The sequence below is a fragment of the Portunus trituberculatus genome, chromosome 41 (genome assembly GCF_017591435.1).
Source record: "Portunus trituberculatus isolate SZX2019 chromosome 41, ASM1759143v1, whole genome shotgun sequence".
NCBI classification, from domain to species: Eukaryota; Metazoa; Arthropoda; class Malacostraca; order Decapoda; family Portunidae; genus Portunus; species Portunus trituberculatus.
The window spans coordinates 17,688,441-17,710,940 of NC_059295.1; the positions used below are offsets into that span (position 1 = coordinate 17,688,441).

A 22,500-nucleotide genomic window follows, 5' to 3' on the forward strand; every position below is an offset into this window, starting at 1 on the left:
CAAAAGAAAAAAAAACAACAACTCTCCATTAGTAAAAATAAGAAAAAGGAATATAATGCAGGTAAAAATAAAGTGATGAATGAGAGAGAGAGAGAGAGAGAGAGAGAGAGAGAGAGAGAGAGAGAGAGAGAGAGAGAGAGAGAGAGAGAGAGAGAGAGAGAGAGATTACCTAACAAAGAAAAAAAGAAGACTTATATCAGAGTGGTGCTGAAGAAAAGTGAAAAAAAAAATGCACGTGATATAGAAAAATAAAAGAAAATACTTAAATTTGTGGAAAAAGCAACACAGAAGAATGAGGTTGAATAAGTCACTGTGTGTGTGTGTGTGTGTGTGTGTGTGTGTGTGTGTGTGTGTGTGTGTGTGTGTGTGTGTGTGTGTGTGTGTGTGTGTGTGTGTGTGTGTGTGTGTGTGTGTGTGTGTGTGTGTGTGTGTGTGTGTGTGTGCAACTGATAAAGCAAAAATATGTCACGGGGGAGGAAACATATGGCAAGAACAATATCATAAAGTGAGGGGTGAAAATGGGAAAGAGAAAAAAAAAAAAAGAAAAAAAGGAATGTAACTGAAAGGAAATGGCGGAAGTAATTGCTTGAAAAAAAAAGGAATATAGCATTTAACAAAACAAAAAAAAAAAAAAAAAAACGGTAAACACAATGGATTGAAAAAAAAAATGTGGTGAATAAATGAGGAAAAAATGAAAATGTTAGTGAGTAAAAAAAAAAAAATAATAAAAGAAATGTAAAATGACGTAAAAAAATGAATACAAACAATAAATACATAAACAAAATTGGAAAATAAAAAAAAATAAATAAATAAAAATTGTATAAGTAAAAATGCAGTGGAGTCCTGTCCCTGCCTCTCCCAGCCTTCTCCCTGTCTCTCCCAGCTTCTCCCAGCCTCTCTCAGCCTTCTCCCAGTCTCTCCCAGCCTTCTCCTTGTGTCTCCCAGCCTTCTCCCAGTCTCTCCCAGCCTTCTCTCAGTCTCTCTCAGCCTTCTCTCAGTCTCTCCCAGCCTTCTCCTTGTGTCTCCTAGCTTCTCTCAGCCTCTCTCAGTTTCTCTCAGCCTTTTACCAGCCTCTCCCATCCTCTCTTAGCCTTTTTCCAGCCTTCTTCCAGCCTCTCCCAGCTTCTCTTAGCATTCTCCCAGTCTCTCCCAGCCTTCTTGTGTCTACCAGCTTCTCCCAGCCTCTTCTAGCCTCTCTCAGCTTCTCTCAGCCTTTTACCAGCCTCTCCCATCCTCTCTCAGCCTTTCCCAGCTTCTCTCAGCCTTCTTCCAGTCTCTCTCAGCCTCTCCCAGCATTCTCCCAGCTTCTCTCAGCATTCTCCCAGTCTATCTCAGCATTCTCCAAGTCTTTCAGCTTCTCTCAGCATTCTCCCAGTCTCTCTCAGCCTTCTCCCAGCCTCTCCCAGCTTCTTTCAGCCTTTTCCCAGCGTCTCTCAGCCTTCTCCTAGCCTCTCCCAGCTTCTCTCAGCCTTCTTTCAGCCTTCTCCCAGTCTCTCCCAGCCTCTTACAAAATGAAAAAATATTGTATATATAAAAATGTAAGAGAGTGGAGCTAGTGAGTGTACAGTAGTGGGAAGTGGAAATACAGTAGAGGATTGTGAGAGTTGGACATAAAACAATAAAAATGAATAATAAAACAGGAACAAATGATATAAGAGAACTGAAAGTGAAAAAAAAATCCTTGTTGGTTTATGAAAGAAATACAAGAATGCATATTTACTGAAAGAAAAGGAAAAATGTTAAGCGTTTAATTTGAATGGCGGAGAAAACATGAGAGAGAGAGAGAGAGAGAGAGAGAGAGAGAGAGAGAGAGAGAGAGAGAGAGAGAGAGAGAGAGAGAGAGAGAGAGAGAGAGAGCCTTTACCACCAACATGCTCTTTTATCAGACACACCTTACACCAACACTATTTGGTTGCCCGCGTGAACCAACCTTAGCGAAGCGTCTGAATAACCTCTATGGAAGTACAACCGCGATTCATCAGTTTGCTTCAGTTACTTCTCTAAACCTGATAAGGAAGGAGAGAATACAGAATGAAAACGAGAAACAGAAAACAGGGGACATGATTAAAAACATTTCACTATTTTTTCCCTTCATCCTTCATCTCACTAATCACAATGACGTCAGCGTGATCGGAGTGACGTAACAACCTTGACGTCACTATATGAGTTATTTAAAGGCAAAATTCTCGCTATTCTGGCTCATGTCGTCATACTGACTGACCCTCAGGGAAACACTGGAACTCAAAGGAAGAATGAATACAAGTTGATACAATACTTTGATGTAATGGAGGAAGAAAAAAAAAGGAAGAAAGGAAGGAAAGAGTAAAGGAATGAAGAAGGGAAGAAGGAAAGAAGGAATAAAGGGAGAGAGGGAAGGAAGGAAGGAAGGAAGGAAAGAAGGAAAGGAAGGAGGGAGGAAGGGAAGGAGGGAGCGAAGGAGGGAAGGAAGGAGGAAGGAAGGAAGGAAGGAAGGAAGGAAGGAAGGAAGTAAGGAATGAAGGGAGGAAGGGAGGGAGGAAGGGAGGAAGAAAGAAAGGAAGAAAGAAAGGAAGAAAGAAAGAAAGAAAGAAAGAAAGAAAGAAAGAAAGAAAGGACCAAAGAAATAAAGAAAAAAGGAAGGAAGGAAGGAAGATTGGAAGAAAGCGAGAGAGGAATGAATGAAGGAAAAACGGAAAGAAAGATAAAAGGTACGAGGAAAAGAACGAAAACTCGGCTGATAATGATGATGATGATGAGGATGAGGAGGAGGAGGAGGAAAAGGGAAAGAGATAAGTAATAGGAAGAAGAATATAGTACGAGAAAAAAAAAAAATTGAAAAATACATGTGATTAACAGTACAAGAAAAGGAAGAAAGGAAAAAAAAAGAGGAGGAGGAGGAGGAGGAGGAGAGGGGAGGAGGAGGAGGAGGAGGAGGAGGAGGAGGAGGAGGAGGAGGAGGAGGAGGAGGAGGAGGAGGAGGAGGAGGATATACAGAGGAGGAGGAGGAGGAGGCAAGAGAGAGGATTGGTTATTAATTTGTAAGGTATATTTGCTGCGAATAGATGACGAAGGCCACGGATTAGTGTCTTTGAGAGCAACAGCCAGATTGAAAGGATTACCTGCGAGAGAGAGAGAGAGAGAGAGAGAGAGAGAGAGAGAGAGAGAGAGAGAGAGAGAGAGAGAGAGAGAGAGAGAGAGAGAGAGAGAGAGAGAGAGAGAGAGAGAGAATCCCCAAGGGCGCTATAGCAAGCGTTATTCTCGTTTCCATGGCAACACAGCCAGATACACAGACACAAAGTCACATCGCCCCTAGCCGTCACCTTTTCTAAACACAGACCATCACTAAAGCTTACCTCTCTCTCTCTCTCTCTCTCTCTCTCTCTCTCTCTCTCTCTCTCTCTCTCTCTCTCTCTCTCTGTGTGTGTGTGTGTGTGTGTGTGTGTGTGTGTGTGTGTGTGTGTGTGTGTGTGTGTGTGTGTGTGTGTGTGTGTGTGTTTGGTTTTGTGTTTGTTTATGATGTATATTTATATCACCACCATTTCCTTCTCCATCACTACAACCACTACCATTATCACCACAACCTCCCCTACTGTTATAACCATCACCATCATCAACAGCACTGCTTTTACTACTACTACTACTACTACTACTACTACTACTACTACTACTACTACTACTACTACTACTACTACTACTACTGCTACTACTACTACTACTACTACTACTACTACTACTACTACTACTACTACTACTACTACCATTACTACAACTATTACTACTACCACTATTGCTATTATTACTGCTGCTGCTGCTACTGCTACTACTACTACTACTACTACTACTACTACTACTACTACTACTACTATTTAAAGACAAACATAATAAAAAAAACATTAAAATAGAGAGAAAAAATATGATGATAAAAAAAAATTGTGAACAGAAATTTGTAAGAGAAAAGAAAAAATGAAAATCTAATATTCCTTGTTTTCAACCCTTCCTCCTCCTCTTCTTCTTCTTCCTCCTCCTCCTCCTCTTTACCTCATCGTCCCTGTCCTCTTTCCCATCACCATTTCATCATATATCATCTATTTAATCTTTCTTTCACTCTCTTCCTTCTCTTTTTCCTTCTTTCATTTTCCTTTGTAATTTTCCCCGTCTCCTCATTCACACATACTTCTCCTTGTCCTCCTCTGTCTTTTATTATATTCATCCTTATCCCCCTCCTCATCTTCCTCCCTCACTCTTATCTCTCTTCTCTCTTCTCTCCTCATGCACATACTCCTCTTCTTCCTCTCCTTCCTTCAGTCCTGTATATTTTTCCTCAGGTGAATAAGATGCGTTAGATATTTCTTTTTTATTTCGTTTTTCATTCTCTTGTATTGGCTTAACATAATTCTCCATACCACCCACGTCTTCCACTTACTCCTCCACTTATCCTCCTCCTCTTCCTCCTCATCCTCTTCACCAACAAACTTCTTACATGTCAATCCTCTTTTAATGTTATGTTCTATTCTCTCCTCCCTCTCCTCCTCCTCCTCTTCTACCACCTTTTCCTCCTCCTCCTCCTCCTCCTCCTCCTCCTCCATTTGTCTATCGCTTCCCCTTCTGACCTCTTCTCTTCCCGCCTTCACTATACCACTACTATACCTCCTCCTCCTCCTCCTCCTCCTCCTCCTCCTCCTCCTCCTCCTCTTCTTTTCTTCCTCCCACCAAGAAATGTGCGCTCCTCATTTCATTTATTTTCTTTGTTTTCTATAAAATTTCCTTCGTGTTTTTCCGTCTCTAACCTTCTAAGGTGCTTATTTCCGAACTGTTTTCCTGTAAGGCTTATGACGGAGGGATTGGAGGGTGAGGGGAGAGTCTTCTGCTTTACTGTCTGAAGTGGCCTGGTTTCTGTTTATCTCTGTGTAACTCCTCTTCTTTCTCGTCTTTTTTTTTTTCTTCAAGGTCTGTGTTGCTCTTGTTTTCTTTGTATATGTAATTCTTCTCTTTTTTTTCTTCTTTCCTACTTTTCCTCCTGCTCCTCCAATTCCAAGCTTGTTTCCAGCCTCCTTTATTCCTGTCTACACCAGACTTACACCACTACTACGCCTCCAGCACCACCACCATCTCCTTCTCTCCCTCCTCCTTCTCCTGTTCATTCCCCGCCGGCAATACGTGACCGTGTGTTGCTCTGTCTCTCAGCTCCCAGGGCGGCAACAGAGGGAGTGAGCAGCGCCTCGGGGCCCAATGTTGTGTTTCTTATTGGCTCTGTATCACCGGGAGCAAGACGGCGGGAGCCCCTACCATGGAGAGAGAGAGAGAGAGAGAGAGAGAGAGAGAGAGAGAGAGAGAGAGAGAGAGAGAGAGAGAGAGAGATTACGTACCTATATAACAAAGTATACACACATTTCTTTTATCACAATGAAAAAAAAATATATCGTACGATTTAAAACAAGAAACAAATCTACTAGTCCAGCAATCAGCGAGGCAAAGAACATATATATATATATATATATATAGATATATATATATATATATATATATATATATATATATATATATATATATATATATATATATATATATATATATATATATATATATATATATATATATATATATATTAGTGGCAGTTCACCAGGCCTGAGGTGCTTAAATATGCCATCTTACAACTCAATAATGGTTTTAATAGGAACAAGTTTTCAGTAGATTTCAAAACAAGACGGGGATATTTGTGAGTAAACCAATCAGCGAGCATCAATCAGTACCAGTGTTTCCATGTTCGTGTGTCCTCGGGTACTAAAACCCTCTCGACAAAGAGAAACACAGCGCAGTACCGACTATTTGTGTCCCGAGAAAAAGGACGTGTTAATAGAAAACAACAGACTCTGTATAACATAGCGGAACTTAACTTGCAGAAGAGCGAGCCAGTCTGTCCGTTGCACTTGGTCTTTTTTTTTTTATTTTATTTTGCCATTTTGTCAATATTGTGTTCTTTAAGAAGACGCCAAATAGAAAATCTAGAAAATTATAAGCATATGATAAAAAAAAAAAATATAATATAACGTTTCCTTCATAGATATTCATGGTTGTTTTCCTTAAGATAGGTAGCCAAGTAGAAAAAGACAAAACTATGAGAAGACAGAAGAAAAAAGGCAAAATAAGATGTAATCTCTTTTGTAGTTCTTTATATTTATCAAAATTTTCCTTAGCTGGACTGCAGAACGGAAAAAAATACAACAAACCGATAAGTATATCAGAAGAGACTAAGATAATACATAATCTTTAGAGAAATTAAGAAGATATCGAAAACTTTTAATCATTTTACCGCTTTGATAATATTTAGAGAACATCCAGAACGGTATAAAGACTTGTTTGCATGGACATAAAACAAAGAATAAGAAGATATATTTTTTTCTTTTATTTCATAAGCTGCGGGATCAAACAAACAAACAAAAAAAAACATATATCTGAAATCTCCCTAAAGATATGCGAAGAGAGAGAGAGAGTTTGTAGCACCGCAAGGTTACATTCTTCGTAATTATGCAGTAAAACTTTTATCGTCCCGCATCACGACGCTTTACGGGGCAAGCTTTGATAATACTGAGCGGACCAATGGCAGGGCGAGATGAATCCCTAAGCCCCGCCCCTCTTTCCTATGCAGGACTCTGATTGGTGGACATGTTTTAATGTGTATTTCTCTCTCTCTCTCTCTCTCTCTCTCTCTCTCTCTCTCTCTCTCTCATAACCTTAATTTTTCCTTCGTTTCTTCCATCCCTCTCTGCGTTCCCTCTCCCTCCCCTTCCATTCCTCCCTGCTGTGACCTTTCCTTCTACTACTATTCGTCTTCCCTCTCCCTCTCTCTCTCTCTCTCTCTCTCTCTCTCTCTCTCTCTCTCTCCCTTCGGCCCCCTGTCCTTCCATTCCTTCCTCTTTGTCGACAAACTTTGGACCAAGATGAAAAAATAGTTCATAGTTCTTCTGATATTAGTTTTTTTTTTTTTTTTTTTTTTGCCAGCAGCAGCAAAATCAGTAAAGGTGGTGGTGGTGGTGGTGGTGGTGGTGAGGGATGGAAGGTATGGAGATGATATATAAGAAAGAGATAAAGATGGAAAAAAAAAGGATAGGAAAATGATGATGAAAGGGCCAAGAAGAAAAAAAAGTAAACGAAGAAGAGGAAAAAGAAGACAAAGACGAAGAGGAAGAGAAGAAGAAGAAGGAGGAGGAGGAGGAGGAGGAGGAGGAGGGAGACGAGGAGAATGAGGAGAAGGAAGAGGAGGAGGACAATGACAGAAAAAAAGAAATAAAATATCACATTGAAAAAAAAAATAAATAAAAACAAATATGAATACTTTTACGGTTCTATCACGCTTGACTTTCATATCTATTAAACATTACTATGAAGTACAAAAGTCATCGAGAAAGAGCAACACTTATCGAATCCATCAGAGCAATTACATGACGATACGAGGTGGAAGAGATCACATTAAGCTTAGAAAAAACAATGGAAGGTGCAGAAAGTCATCAAATTTAAACACGGAAGATCACATAAAGCTTACAAGAACAATGAAAGTTGCAGAAAGTCATCAAATTTAAACACGGAAGATCACATAAAGCTTACAAAAATAATGGAAGGCGCAGGAAGTCATCAGATCTACACGTAATAGTCTCCTTTGCCAAACATGCCTTCCTACATCCACCTGCCATCTCCTGCAATACAGAAATGTAATCCATACCCACGGCAGAAGGTAAGAGAGGCACTCAAATATTCTGTCTTTGTGCGTGGTCTATTTATATTTTGTACTCCGTGAAGGGCCTAGAGATATGCAAAGTTTATGAGTATTTGTCTTCTAATAATAAAACAAAATGAGATGAAAAACCTTGCTCTACCTTGTTTTTATGCATGTTTTTAACGTAGGGAAGGAACCAAAGGGAATTTTAACTACACAATGGCAGTATAAGAAGCTTCGTCTTGTAATTGTAAACGAAAGAAAAAAAAAAAAAAGAGAAAGAAACAGTAACAATAGAAAAAGAAGGAAAATAAAGACGTTCTATTCAGCAGAAGGAAACCATAAGGATTTTCAGCCACACACCAGCACAGTTAGTATTTTGCGTTATAAAGATAAAAAGAATAAAAAAAAAAGTAAAAGTAAAATAGAACAGTGAAAAATAAGAAAGACCTGTTTTTTCTACATGTCGTTGAAGCATTATACGTAAAGAAGACACACACACACACACACACACACACACACACACACACACACACACACACACACACACACACACACACACACATAAAAAAAAAAAAACTTATTCCACCAGCATTGCAAGAGTCACTGTCCCGCGCTATATACCAACAAAAGAGACAAAAGAAAGAAAGAAAGAAAAAAAAAAAAACGAAACAAAAGAAACGAATAAACCTATCCTGAAGGTTGGATTGACCATGAGCTTGACAAAGAACGGATATATCACGTACACACACACACACACACACACACACACACACACACACACACACACACACACACACACATTCTCATAAGCCACGCACCCCTTCCCTTCAACAGAGCGAGGAGGTCGTGGCTTCAAAATTTGAATAGTTTCGCGTGTGAGAAGAGCAAGAGGAGGAGGAGGAGGAGGAGGAGGAGGAGGAGGAAGAACAGGAGGAAGAGGAGAGGGTGGAGGAGGTAGTGGTAGTGGAAGAGAAGGAAGATGCGAGGGAAGAAGGTCGTGAGAGAATATTAAGAGGAAAATGAAAAGTAGGAGAAAGAGGAGAGTAGGAGAAAGAGGAGGAGGAAGAGGAGGAAGAGGAAGAAGAAGAAGAAGAGGAGAGACATTCCACCTTAAGCCTGTAATTTTAATCTGAATATTTTCTACTCCTCTTCTCTTCCCTGCTGGCAAAGAAGGAGGAGGAGGAGGAGGAGGAGGAGGAGGAGGAGGAGGAGGAGGAGGAGGAGGAGGAGGAGGAGGAGGAGGAGGAGGAGGAGGAGAAGGAGAAAGAGGAGGAGGAGGAGGGTGGGACAAAAGTGTAATAACAAATGTACCTACTCATTTCCAAGGTCATCTAGCATTCTCTCTCTCTCTCTCTCTCTCTCTCACACACACACACACACACAAGGGTTCAATATCATGGCGCCTCATTTTCGTGGTTTAAAAAGTAATAATATACGATGATACTTTTAATTTATTTCGGATCGCCTCGTTATTTTACTCTGACAGATTCGTTGTGTTTTCTTTGATTTATGCTCCCTCTTTTTTTTCACTAATTATTCTATGTGCTTAATTTTGCTGAGGAATTTATTGGTTCCATTTGTGCACTGTGGTATTTGTCTGTCTGTCTGTCTGTCTATTTGTACGTCAGTCCATTTATTTGTATGTCTGTCTGTTTCTGCCCTACTAAACAGGTCTTGCATGCTTTCTCTCTCTCTCTCTCTCTCTCTCTCTCTCTCTCTCTCTCTCTCTCTCTCTCTCTCTCTCAATCCCCAACGTCTCGTCACCAGCCCGTGTCATTTGCATATGCGAGTGAATGTTGCTTTGGGGGAGTGAGAGAAAGAAAGGGAGAGAGAGAGAGAGAGAGAGAGAGAGAGAGAGAGAGAGAGAGAGAGAGAGAGAGAGAGAGAGAGAGAGAGAGAGAGAGAGAGAGAGAGAGAGAGAGAGAGAGAGAGAGAGAGAGAGAGAGAGAGAGAGAGAGAGAGAGAGAGAATGAGTCAGGGTGAGAGGAGTGGAAGGTCTGGAAAAGATCTCGGTAAGGTCTGTGTAAAGTCTCACTACTCTGACCAGACCAGAAAAAAAGGGCTTACCTGAGCACACACACCTGAGGTCACTGCCAGGTATTCTATCATAGTTACCTGCGCGGGTGTTCTTTTCTTTCACCTGCTTGTTTGGGTTCACTGAGACGCAGGAAGTTCGGCGTAGCAAAAGGTGAATTGTTTTAATTTATTCTTCTTAGAGGGCGTTTTGAAATTCTCATCATAAACTTCTAAGGGAAACTCAATTGTGTGTCTGCAAACTTTTTTTTTCTTCCCTCCCTCTTGGGTTTTGGTCTAACTTATTAAGGAGTTTTTACTTATTCTTTTTACCTCCATGATAGACTCAACTGTATCAATTTATCCTCTCTTTTTTTCTTCATTTATTCTTCGCTCCCTTCCTTTCTTTCTTCTTTCCCTCCTTTATTTTTCTTCTCTTCATTCCTTTTTATCTTTCTTTCTTATTTCCTTCCCTCCTTCTTTCCTTTAATCCTTCATCACTTTATTCACTCTTTTCTTTATTCTTTTCTCTACTCCTTCATTTCTTTCTCCTCAGTTTTTTTCCTTATAATATACACTTTTACTGAAGGAGAAATGGACATTGACGAAGCATTGTCACTTAGAATAGCTCTTGACCGCTCTCTCTCTCTCTCTCTCTCTCTCTCTCTCTCTCTCTCTCTCTCTCTCTCTCTCTCTCTCTCTTTGGTCTCTGTGAAAATCGTTCAAAATCGTTCTGTCGTGTTTTCCAATTCGATGTTCTTCTTCAATTTTCTTGCTACCTATCTATCTTTCTGCAAGTAATGCCTTCTACCTATCTACCTCTTTACACTACCTACATATCCACCTCATCCTAACTCAACATTACTAATCTATCAATATTTTTCCTAGCTATATTGTAACACCTACCTAGCCACCTTTTCATACGTAATATCGTCAAGCATTCTACCTCTTTCTTTATTTTACCAACCAATAAACGTACACAACTACCAAAACACACCTACCAACTTACTAACACACTCACTAACCTCACACACCCATACTGTTAACCTGACATACAGTCGTATTCTTAAACTTTTCTGTGCTTCACTTCCACTATTTTAAAAGGCTTTATTTAAATTTATATGAGTGTTTTTATGGTGTTTTTATGGTTTAAGAGGCAGATTAACAATATTTCTACATTACTGACCGAAGAAACACAATTGAAAACCCCGCTAGTCATCTCTGTGGCCTTAAAAATAGTCATGGTGAAAGAGCAAAGCGTTTCTGAACACGGGCTGAAACGATTGACTCTCTTTCAGCCCTTCTCTTCCCTTCCTCTCTTCTTCTCCTATACTCATACACCTATGAATGCGACACTACAAGCAGTCCCTTTCCTTCCTTGCAGAGAGCCACGCAGAGGCTACTACCAGATCGAGACGCCGCGGCCTGGAGAGCTACACCGAGATGCTACATGGCATTGACCCAGCAGGAGGCGGCAGCGGCGACGACAGAGGCGTGGGAGGAGGAAGTGGTGGAGGCGGAGTCAGTGAGGAAGTTAAAGGCACTGATGGACTTGTGGGAGACGGAGTTGGAGTTGAAATTGGCGGACTGGGAGGAGGAGGACCCGGAGGAGGAGTACCCGGCGGTGTAGCAGGAGGGGAGGGTCAATGTATGCCTTTCACCACGGGGAGAGGGGAAGCAGCGCCCTGGACCCCCGCAAGACTTATCTCAACCCTAGGAACGCCCCCTCAGACTCTTGCCCGAGGGATGAGGCGGCCATAGCGAGAATGGTGAGTAGAGAGAGAGAGAGAGAGAGAGAGAGAGAGAGAGAGAGAGAGAGAGAATAAGTGTGTGTAAGGAAGTTGTGAAAGATAGGAAGGGGAACTGAAGAAAGATGATGGTGAGTGAGTGTTAAGTTTCAATAAGTGACTAAGTGAACGGGTCAATATGGAGAATGTAACTCAGCGAAAAGGAAACTGAAAGAGGAAGATTGTGAGTAAGTGAGAGAGTGAGTGAGAAAATAAGTGTGTGAGAGATACAAAAAGGAATTGAAAGAAGAGCATAGTGAGCGAGTATGCTGTCTCAATAAGTGACTAAGTGAATGAATAAATACGGGAATGTAACTGATGGACAAGGAAATTAGGAGAGAGGAAGCTTGTGAGTATCCTGAGTGAGTGAGTGAGTGAGTGAGTGAATATGTGCGTACGAGGAAGTGAGACAAAGTGAAGGGAACGAAAAAAGGGGAGAGAAAAAGAGACGTGAAAGGACCATAGAGCCTTACAGTAGTAGGTAAATAGGTAAGAAAGAAAAGAAAAAGGAAAAGAAAAAAAACAAGAGAAAAATAAGCGAGAGAAAAACAAGGACGAAAGAAAAAAAAACAATAAGAAAAAAGAAGTAAAAAAGCAATGAAAGCAAGAACGAATGGAAGGAATGAAAACAAATAAAAATGCAGAAAAGAAAGAAGAAAGAAAAGTAAGGGAGAAAGAGAAAGAGGGAGCCAGGGAGAGAGAGAGAGAGAGAGAGAGCGGAAGATAAAAAAAATGAAAGAGAAGTAGGAAAGGAATGAAATAACGATGGAAAAGAGGAAAAAAATAAAAAACGGAGAAAAATATGGAAAAAAAAGGAAAACAAAAAAGAAAGGGAAGGATATGACAAATATTACAGAAAAGCAAAAGAAGAAAGTAAATGGATTGACGAGAGAGAGAGAGAGAGAGAGAGAGAGAGAGAGAGAGAGAGAGAGAGAGAGAGAGAGAGAGAGAGAGAGAGAGAGAGAGAGAGAGAGAGAGATAATGGGCAGGTATTTGATGGATTAGAGCAAAGAGATGGATAGACAGTGACGTGAGAGTTGATGAATTAGTGTGTGTGTGTGTGTGTGTGTGTGTGTGTGTGTGTGTGTGTGTGTGTGTGTGTGTGTGTGTGTGTGTGTGTGTGTGTGTGTGTGTGTGTGTGTGTGATGATGAAAAAGAGAGAGAGAGAGAGAGAGAGAGAGAGAGAGAGAGAGAGAGAGAGAGAGAGAGAGAGAGAGAGAGAGAGAGAGAGAGAGAGAGAGAGAGAGAGAGAGAGAGAGAGAGAGAGAGAGAGAGAGAGAGAGAGAGAGAGAGAGAGAGAGAGAGAGAGAGAGAGAGAGAGAGAGAGAGAGAGAGAGAGAGAGAGAGAGAGAGAGAGAAATAACGATCGCAGTGCTTTAAAGAGTGAACCTTGAAAAGAAAAAAAAGAAAGAGAAAAATAGAAAATAATTTAAAAGGTAGTGAAAGAAGAGTAAAAAGGGCAAAACCTGTACACCAAGAGAGAGAGAGAGAGAGAGAGAGAGAGAGAGAGAGAGAGAGAGAGAGAGAGAGAGAGAGAGAGAGAGAGAGAGAAAGGAAGAGAGGAAATAGGACACATGATAAAGGGGACGGGAAAAATTTTATGACAGGAAGGAAACGAAAGGAAAGAGGAGAAAAAATAATGTGTGAAAAAATTTGAAATAAAACAATAGAAAATAAATTACTGGAAAGAGAGGAAATGAAAAACAAATAAATAGATAGAATGAGATAAAACAATGAGAGAGAGAGAGAGAGAGAGAGAGAGAGAGAGAGAGAGAGAGAGAGAGAGAGAGAGAGAGAGAGAGAGAGAGAGAGAGAGAGAGAGAGAGAGACTAGCTAAAGGCGATAAATATAAAGGTGAATGATGAATGTGGAGGAGGAGGAGGAGGAGGAGGATGTGGAGAGAGAAGAGAAATGTGATAAACGTGTGAAAAGAGAGGTGGAATGCAAACTAGAGGAATTGCAAATGTGAGAGGTGAAGAGGAGAATGCAGGAGGAGATTGAAGAGAAAGAGAAACAACGACCATAAAATTAAGGACTGTGAAAATATTGTAACTCATTTATATTGGTGTTGTTTTTATTGTTTTGTATTGTTATTTGAAAACCGAGGAAAGATTAGGAAAGTAATACAGAACTGAAATATAAACTAGGAAAAAAAATAATAATTAGATCAATATATAATTACCATAAAAAAAAATTTACCTTTACTTTAAGCCTTTCAGTACTGGAACATATTTTTTCCTGGAGTTCTGGGTGTGATTAGACGATTTTATTTACATTACGAAGGGTCTATGGAGGTCAGAAGGTCAATGGTCAGAGTCTTCACTATTGCAATCCCTCACGAAAGTTTCTGAAGCTATATAAAAAAAACGCCAATTAATATGCAGAATGAATATGAAAACATGACCTGGTACTGAAGGGTTTATATTCCATCAATGAGAGCTTTACAAACCGTCCCCTGTCTACAGAAATATGTACCCTGTATTTATTTAAACTGAAGATCAATGGAAGGTCAAGGGAATATAAAAATTAACTAGGTGGCTAAAGAAAAAAAAGAGAAAAGCACACACACACACACGCACACAAAGAAAAAAAAGTGGGTGACACGAACGTATAGAGTCGTGAATTATGAAGTGTTTACCGATCCAACTGAAATTGAACCTGTCACGTGATATGATGAAGGTGTTCGCTATTATTATTGGCAATCCTGAAGAAACACCGTCAATGAACCAACTCATGCACGCTCACACAACACCCCACATCACGTCACTATGAACCTCAGAACACATGCACAATAAACTCTTACCAGTCTCTTATGAATCCCTTGTCTTACGCCCTTACCACGCTTAATCCATTCGTCGCACCCTTACTAGCCCCACACCATGTCCATGCCACGCCCACAACACGTCATCACCACAACCTCAATACGCTGTCCTTAATCCTTACAGTACCATGGCACGTTTTCATATTTATTCTGCCTACAATTTGGTGATTTTATATAGCTTCAGAAACTTACGTGGGGATTAAAATAGTGAAGACTCTGGCCATTAAACTTCTGACCTCCATAGACTCTTCCTAATGTTAATAAAATGGTCTATTCACATGAAAAACTCATGGTAGAAATGCGTCCCACTAATGAAAGGGTTAATACCTTTTCATTATTAGTCCCTATTCTATTCATTGTGCAAACAATAAAAAAATAATACCACCAGATGTTGAGAGAAAAAAATAGGAAAAAGCAAACGAGTTCAAGATAAAATATAGTCATAGAAAACGAGACTACTCCATCAGGGTGAAATAAAACATACTGACATTTGCATCTTGACGTCATAAAAATGAGCCAATGTTTGTATTAGTGTCAGTCACGGGAAATGATGATGAGTAGCGAGGAAAACTGTGACAGGCGAGTCTTTGATGAAAAGTGTATTTGACGAGAAGCTTCGACGTGTTGGTTAAAAAAATGAGTGTAAAAAAAATATGTATACATTTAATCCCGAGTTAAAAATGAGGACAAGGTATGCAGCAGGTGCGTCGCTGAGGGAAATGGAAGATACACAAACGAGGTCATGAATAGGTGAAATGTGAAGCAATTATGGTGAAGAAAATAAAAAAAATGGCAGTAAAATGGTATAAATGCGAAAGGAGATGGAGAAATGCATGAACATCAGCATACACTATTGAATATATATATATATATATATATATATATATATATATATATATATATATATATATATATATATATATATATATATATATATATATATATAACAACAATAGAATAGGTGAAATACGTATAATTTGACATGAAAGTTGAATAAAAGTCAATACTGAATAAAAGTGTTGAAATACAGATAATAGTGAAATGCTTGGGGAAAAATCTTTATATGCACACACAAAAAAGTCTGTTAAACATAAGCAAACAAGTAAATGCATATGTGAATAGATGAAATAAGAATCAACTGATATGTGAAAATAAACAAAAAACTGAATGAATTAGAATAAATATAAAAGATAAGATTGGAATACATGAAATGAAATGAATATCAGAATAGAGAAATGTTTGATGGAAAAATAGAAAAAAAACAATCAGCACAAACTTACATTGATAAAGAGAAGAATAAAAGAAAAAAAAAAAATACCCAGAGCTGAATAAGGATGATATATAGTTAAATACTTCCATGAAATAAACACAAACTGTCAAACATAAAATAAAATAAAATAATAAATATACGGATACATAAAACAGATCTCAATTTTATATAAGAGATGAAAAAAAAGAACACTGAATGAAAAATAAAGTTACAAATATAAAGGATAACAGTGAAAGGTCAGGGGAAAAAATCCAGACATTCATTAATACAAACTGTCAGACATCACTCTATTTATCATGTTTTTCGATGCTGGCGGCAAACTCAGACATGCAAATACAGCGACATTAAACACCGGGCTGCAACATCATCAAATTTTCACCAGGATAAAAATTAATGAACACCAGAAGTACGAATGTGAATAGAGAGTGAGTGAGAGTGAAGAAGAGTGAGTGGAAGTGAGTGAGTGAGTGAGAGTGAAGGAGAATGAATAAGAGTGAGTGAGAGTGAAAAAGAAAAAATAGTAGCCTTGAGTTTCTGTATGTTCAAGTTACTAATAAGCTACTCTACTCTTTTTTTCTTTTGTATTTAACACTTTCCGTATATATATAAAAAAAATAAAAACGTAACTTGCTTTCTTTAACTGCCACAATACAAAATGAAAGTGAGAAAAGGAAAACAGAACAAATTAACTTAACTAAGCATATTTTTATGATTTATTTCGATTTTTCGTAATTTCTTTCTTTGCAATGATAATCTCAAGTACGAAAAGAGAGAGAGAGAGAGAGAGAGAGAGAGAGAGAGAGAGAGAGAGAGAGAGAGAGAGAGAGAGAGAGAGAGAGAGAGAGAGAGAATAATCATAATCATATCTTCTGTCCCCATTTTACTTCCTGTTTCACTTTTTTTTTCTCTCTCCCAGTAAATTTTCATTCAGACTCATCACATTTTTCGACCTCAATTCAGTTTTTTTGCATAATTTTGAGTACACAGAACAACTCTCTCTTAACTAGCTGATGTTTATGACCCGTGTAAAGTTTCCACGATGACTGAAGAAGTGAAGAGGTGACGAGCTTGTTTGTAAAGTGACAGAGAGAGTGGTGAAGGGAGAGCAGGATTTGCAGAGTGGCGTGGAGTGAAAAGTGAGAGGGAGTGTGACCGGGAACAGGGATGACGGAGTGTGAGGGAGTGTGACAGGATGAGATGATTTGCAGTGATGGACAGGGAGAAAGTGCGAAGTAGTGTGACGGAGTGGTAAAGGGAAGGGAAGGAAAGGATTGGAGGATGAATACGTGTAAGGAAGAATGGGAAGGAAGGAAAAGATTGAAGGGTGAATACGTGTAAGGAAAGAGTGGAAAGGAAGGAAAAGATTGGAGGATGAATACGTATAAGGAAGAACGAGGAAGAGTGATAGGGTAAGTTTGGCCAAGGTGACGAAGTGACGGCTAACATGTACTAATAAAAAATAAAAAAAATAAAAAAAATCATGTAAGGAAATAAAAAAAAAAAAAAAAAAATTGCAGGCAGGAGTTAGTATAGACAGAGACCCAAAATAACACAAAATAACTTAAAAAAAAAAAGTGAAAACTGACCGAGTGTGGGAAAACTCAGACAAGAGTGACATGCAACAGGTATTCTCAAGAGTGACGGAGAAAGCGACGCGACGCGACCTTACCTGATCTGACCTAAGCTTAACTCTACCCTTGACCTCGACCTTGACCGATGCAGAATGATGACATATATTTAGAAAGCCATTTTATTATGTCAAGTGAAAGATTATATTGATGGAGTTAGTTAATGGTGACGAGTGAGTGAATGACAGTGAAGGAGAGTAAAGGAGAGGGAGTGAGAGTGAAGGAGAGGGAGTGAGAGTGAAGAAGAGTGAGTGAAAGTGAGTAAGTGAGAGTGAAGGAGAATGAGTGAAAGTGAGTAAAGGAAAGTGAGTGAGACTGAGTGAGAGTGAAGGAGAGTAAGAGTGAATGAGAGTGAATGAGATTGATTGAGAGTGAGTGAGAGTGAGTGAGTGTGTGTAAGTGAATATGAAGGAAAGTGAGTGAGAGTGAAGGAAAGTGAGTGAGAGTGAAGGATAGTGAGTGAGAGTGAATAAGAGTGAATGAGACTGAGTGAGAGTGAAGTGAGTGAGCAAGGGTGAGTAAGAGTTTGTGAGAGTGAAGGAAAGTGAAGGAGAGTGAAGGAAAGTGATGAAGAAAAGTGAGTGAGAGAAAGTGAAAGTGAAGAAGAGTGAGTAAGAGTGAGTAAGAGTAAGTAAGAATGAGTGAGAGTGAGTGAGAGTGAAGGTGAGTGGTGGGAGGTTCTACATATCAAAGGCAGCGCAGGTCACAGAGCATTACAAGTGGGGAAACATTTACATAGATATCAAGGAATGCAAGGAATGTAAATAATGGATGAATAATGGATCGATAGATTAATGATTGAGTCTAATGAATATACACCATCTCGTCTCAGCTCAATATCATCAGTTAATTCATTTCTCTCTCTCTCTCTCTCTCTCTCTCTCTCTCTGTGTGTGTGTGTGTGTGTGTGTGTGTGTGTGTGTGTGTGTGTGTGTGTGTGTGTGTGTGTGTGTGTGTGTGTGTGTGTGTGTGTGTGTGTGTGTGTGTGTGTGTGTGTGTGTGTGTGTGTGTGTGTGTGTGTGTGTGTGTCATTGATGTCAAAATAAAAGAAAAATAAGATGCGTATAAAAAAAAGTTGGGTAAAATGAAGAAGAAAAGCAAAATTAACATTAAAACAAATAAAAGATTAAAACGAATACACGAAAATAATAAAACTACACAATTTGAAGTCACGTGCACACATCTTCCCTTCTTCCTTCCCTTCCCTTCCCTTGCTATCTTTCTGTCTGTCTGTCTGTCTGTCTGTTAGTCTGTCGATCTGCCTGTCTGTCCCTATCACTCTTCTCCTCCCTTCCTCTCCTTATCATCCATCCCTCTTCCTCCAGTTCCTTTCCTCTCCTACTCCTTTTCTCTCCTTCCCTCTTTCTCTCTTTACTACCTTCCTCTCCTATCACTTCCCTCTCTACTCCTTTCCTTTCTTCCTCCTTTACTTTTGTTATTTCTTTACTTTATTCCTCCAAATACTTCTTCTCCCTTTCTCTCCTCCTCCCTTCTCCCTTTCTTTCATACTCTCTTCCTCTTCTCCCCTATTCTCCTTCTATCTTCCTCTCCTCTTCCCTTCATTTCCTACTCCCTTCCTCTTCTCCTTCCAATCACTCTCACCCTCCCTTTCTCTCTTTCCCCCCTCAACTCATACCCCTTCTCTCTTCTTTCTATCCTATTTCCTCTCTTCCTCTTCTACTCCTCCCTTCCTCTCTACTCCCTGACTCTCCTCTCTTCGTATACTACTACATTCTATTCCCTTCCTCAACTCCCCAACACTCTCCTCCTCTCTATCACCCTCTTTCTAGCCTCTACCCCACATCCCTCGTCCTGCAGCCCCCTTCCTCCTTCCTCTTCCCTACCCACGCACAGATCACGCCGCGACGTTTCTCCAATACCCATCGATGCCAAGGAGGGTGACGCGCCCAAGGTGACGGTGACGAATCGATGGATAATGCCTAGGCACGTTTCCTGGAGGGATAGACAGGCAGGCAGGAAGGGAATAAGAGTGTAAGGGTGAGGGAAGACTATAGAAAGGGTGATGGGAGATAAGGCACAGTTAAGAGGGAGTTATAGGTGTGAGAAAGAGGTGAGGGGAGAAAGGGTTTTGTGAAAGAGGGGAAAGGGTAAGGGGAGACTAAGGGAGTTGAGGGGAGGGTTAAGGGGAAAGTGAGGGAAGTTTTAGGTATAAAGGGGTGGTATTTACAAAACGGAAAGGTGAAAGAAAAGAGATGAGAGGGGATAAGAGGGAATGATGAGAACGGTAAGGGGAAAAGTAAGAGGTAAATATACAAAAGGAAGAGGACTATGAGGGGAAAAGAGAGGGGAAGCATAAAAGGAATTAAGATACACTCAACAGATAGGGAGGAGGGAGTAAATTTGGAATGTAGGAGAGGATAAGGTGAGGAAAAGTAAGCGTGACATTTTTTGCTTTGTGCAATGTCACGGATTTGCACTTTTTAAATTTGGAAATTCTCCCGAAAATGAACTCTCCTTTTTTTTGTCCTCTTTTCTCATATTTTTCCCGTTTTCTCTTTGTGTCACTAGTGATGTTACATTTTTTTTTAATAACTTGCTTTGTCTGGCGGATTTCATAACGGTTTTATGAATCTCTCTCTCTCTCTCTCTCTCTCTCTCTTTCTGTATGCTATTTCTTTTTACTCTTCTTACAACAACAACAATAACAACTACTCCTGCTGCTACTACTACTACTACTACTACTACTACTACTACTACTACTACTACAATTTCTACTGCTGCCATTACCACCACGACCACCACCACATCTAAATAATGTCGTCAATCTCTATCAACTATTAGTCAATGAAATTAGTCTATTCCTATAACTATTGTATTGAAAACCTTACAAACCACACAGTACAGACAGACACTCACACAGACACTGACACACTTAACTCACCATCACTACGTATTGACTCAGTTCTATTGATATCATTACTCGCTGATTGAAGAAAAGAAGAGAAAACCGAACTTGAATAGAAAAAAAAAAATAATAAAAAGCATGTTGAAAATTATGGAAAGAAATGTCTTGCTCCTCCTTGCATGTGTGTGTGTGTGTGTGTGTGTGTGTGTGTGTGTGTGTGTGTGTGTGTGTGTGTGTGTGTGTGTGTGTGTGTGTGTGTGTGTGTGTGCATAAACACCCTCAGCTTGTCATTTTTTTCCTTCTTTTTAATACAAGAGATTTCGCGCAAAGTGTTAAGATTCCTCACAAATTACTTCTCCGGAATTTCATAAAACGAGTTTCACACCCATAACGCGATGAAACTTTGGATTAAATTCCTCCCGTAACTTCTTTTCTCGTGTGTGTGTGTGTGTGTGTGTGTGTGTGTGTGTGTGTGTGTGTGTGTGTTTACTCGAGGCAAGTAAGTAATGAGGGCGGGAAGGATACAGAGGAAAAATGTATAAAGAAAGATAAGGCCAAACAAAGGCTAGGTTAGGGTTACGTCAGGGTTATGTGAGGTTATCCAAGGGTGAAAAAAATGATGAAGAACTGTATGGAAGAGTAGCAGATGAAAGAGGCTTATGTTAATTCGTGGAGGGGTGATGGAGTGACTTTGGCTTTGTGGGGAGTGAGGGGGGGGGGGGGAGCTATTTAGTTGATGAGGGTTTGGTTGTGGGTTCGTTTTATTTGTTTACCTATTTTTTTTTTAGTGTGTGTGTGTGTGTGTGTGTGTGTGTGTGTGTGTGTGTGTGTGTGTGTGTGTGTGTGTGTGTGTGTGTGTGTGTGTGTGTGTGTGTGTGTGTGTGTGACTGTCTGTGTTGTTATGTTGGTGGTGTGTTTCTTGGTGCCCTTGTTATTAATGTAATAGGTGTGTCAACGAGAACAAGACCAACACCAACTAAAAAAATAAATAAATAAATGCAATAATATCTGCTTCTATTACAACTATTACTACTACTGTTAATACCACCACTACTACTACTTCTACTACTACTACTACTACTACTACTACTACTACTACTACTACTACTACTACTGTACTGCTGAAATTACCATCCTATTCTATCTAGGAATTTAGTTAGAGAAGCAACAAAGTAGTGATCCTGTCAAATGGTAGAATTGCACTGGAGTTTTGTTGTCCTTGTATATTTCCTTTCTATTACTACTATTACTACTACTGCTGCTACTACTACTACTACTACTACTACTACTACTACTACTACTACCAACGACAACACCAACACCACTAGCAAATTACACCAACTATCACTACAATAACTATCACCTACTAGAGATTACATAGAGACAATGAAAAAGTCAATAGATAAAAAAATATAATGTACAGTATTACCACTCCCATCACCAAAACCATGACCAACCTTTCCTCTTCTTTCACTGCAGGGTCGAACGTGTCTCAGGAAATGCAGCAACGATGGTGACTGTCTGAGCAGGCGCAAGGTGTGTCTGTGTGACGGAGTGTGTGGCCTCAGCTGCATCAAGCCAGGTAAGGGCAAATGTACAGCTAACTTGAGTTCATTTAAGAGGAAGGTTTCATGACATTTATCTCTTTTTTGGGGCTAACTCTTTCGGACCTGCAAGGGGACTGACAAATAAGTGGGCCTTTTTCATATCTCTTTGTTCCTCTTGACCAGCTTTCCCGTCTTAGATAAAAAAAAAATAATATGGGCGATATTAAAAAGATGATCCACGTAATGATAGCGCATGAAATTAAATAAATACAGGTGTTTGAATGTATTAAAGTAGGTAACGGGAGATGTACAGGTATATGAGGGACAGGTGTTGGGTATTGGTGGACTGTGAGAGGGACAAAGAAGGTGAGTACTGAGATGTAGTATTAAGGAAACGTTTACAGTGTTTGGGTGTACCTGACGGAGGGATGTGTAGAGTATGAGGCGGAAAATAAAAGTGTTTGGACGTAGACTAGATAAGTAAGAATAGGTGTGTGGGGTAGGAGACAGAAAATATGAGTATGGTAAAATAAATAAATAGAAATGTGTGTGTAGCAAAAGGAAAGTCGAGTACAACATATGTGTAGGTGTACTATAAAAGTAGTGTCATGTTTGATATATTGAAACAAATATGTAAGTGTGGAAGAAAAGATAAAAATTGATGTATAAGTGGAGTAAGTAAATGAGAACAAACATACAGGTGAAGGTGTGTAGGTGTATTATGGAAAGTATGTGTAGACAGGCGAGTGTAGAAAAGACAGGTGTGTGTAGGTGTGGCTCCGAATATACAAGTCTTATGTAAGAGTGGAAGAAAAACAAGAAAAAATAAGCCTGATGTAAGTGTAGCAGAGAAAGGAAGAACAAATATACAGGTG

The 22,500-nt window shown here is 39.7% G+C and overlaps 1 protein-coding gene across 1 annotated transcript in view; it reads left to right on the forward strand.

The window, feature by feature from the left end:
• Positions 1–22,500, forward strand: part of LOC123516908 — a 239,735-nt gene that overhangs the window by 146,365 nt on the left and 70,870 nt on the right. Inside the window, 2 exon segments of the mRNA XM_045276670.1 lie at positions 11,091–11,475; positions 21,558–21,660. Coding sequence (XP_045132605.1) covers positions 11,353–11,475; positions 21,558–21,660 — 226 coding nt within the window. The 5' untranslated portion in view covers positions 11,091–11,352.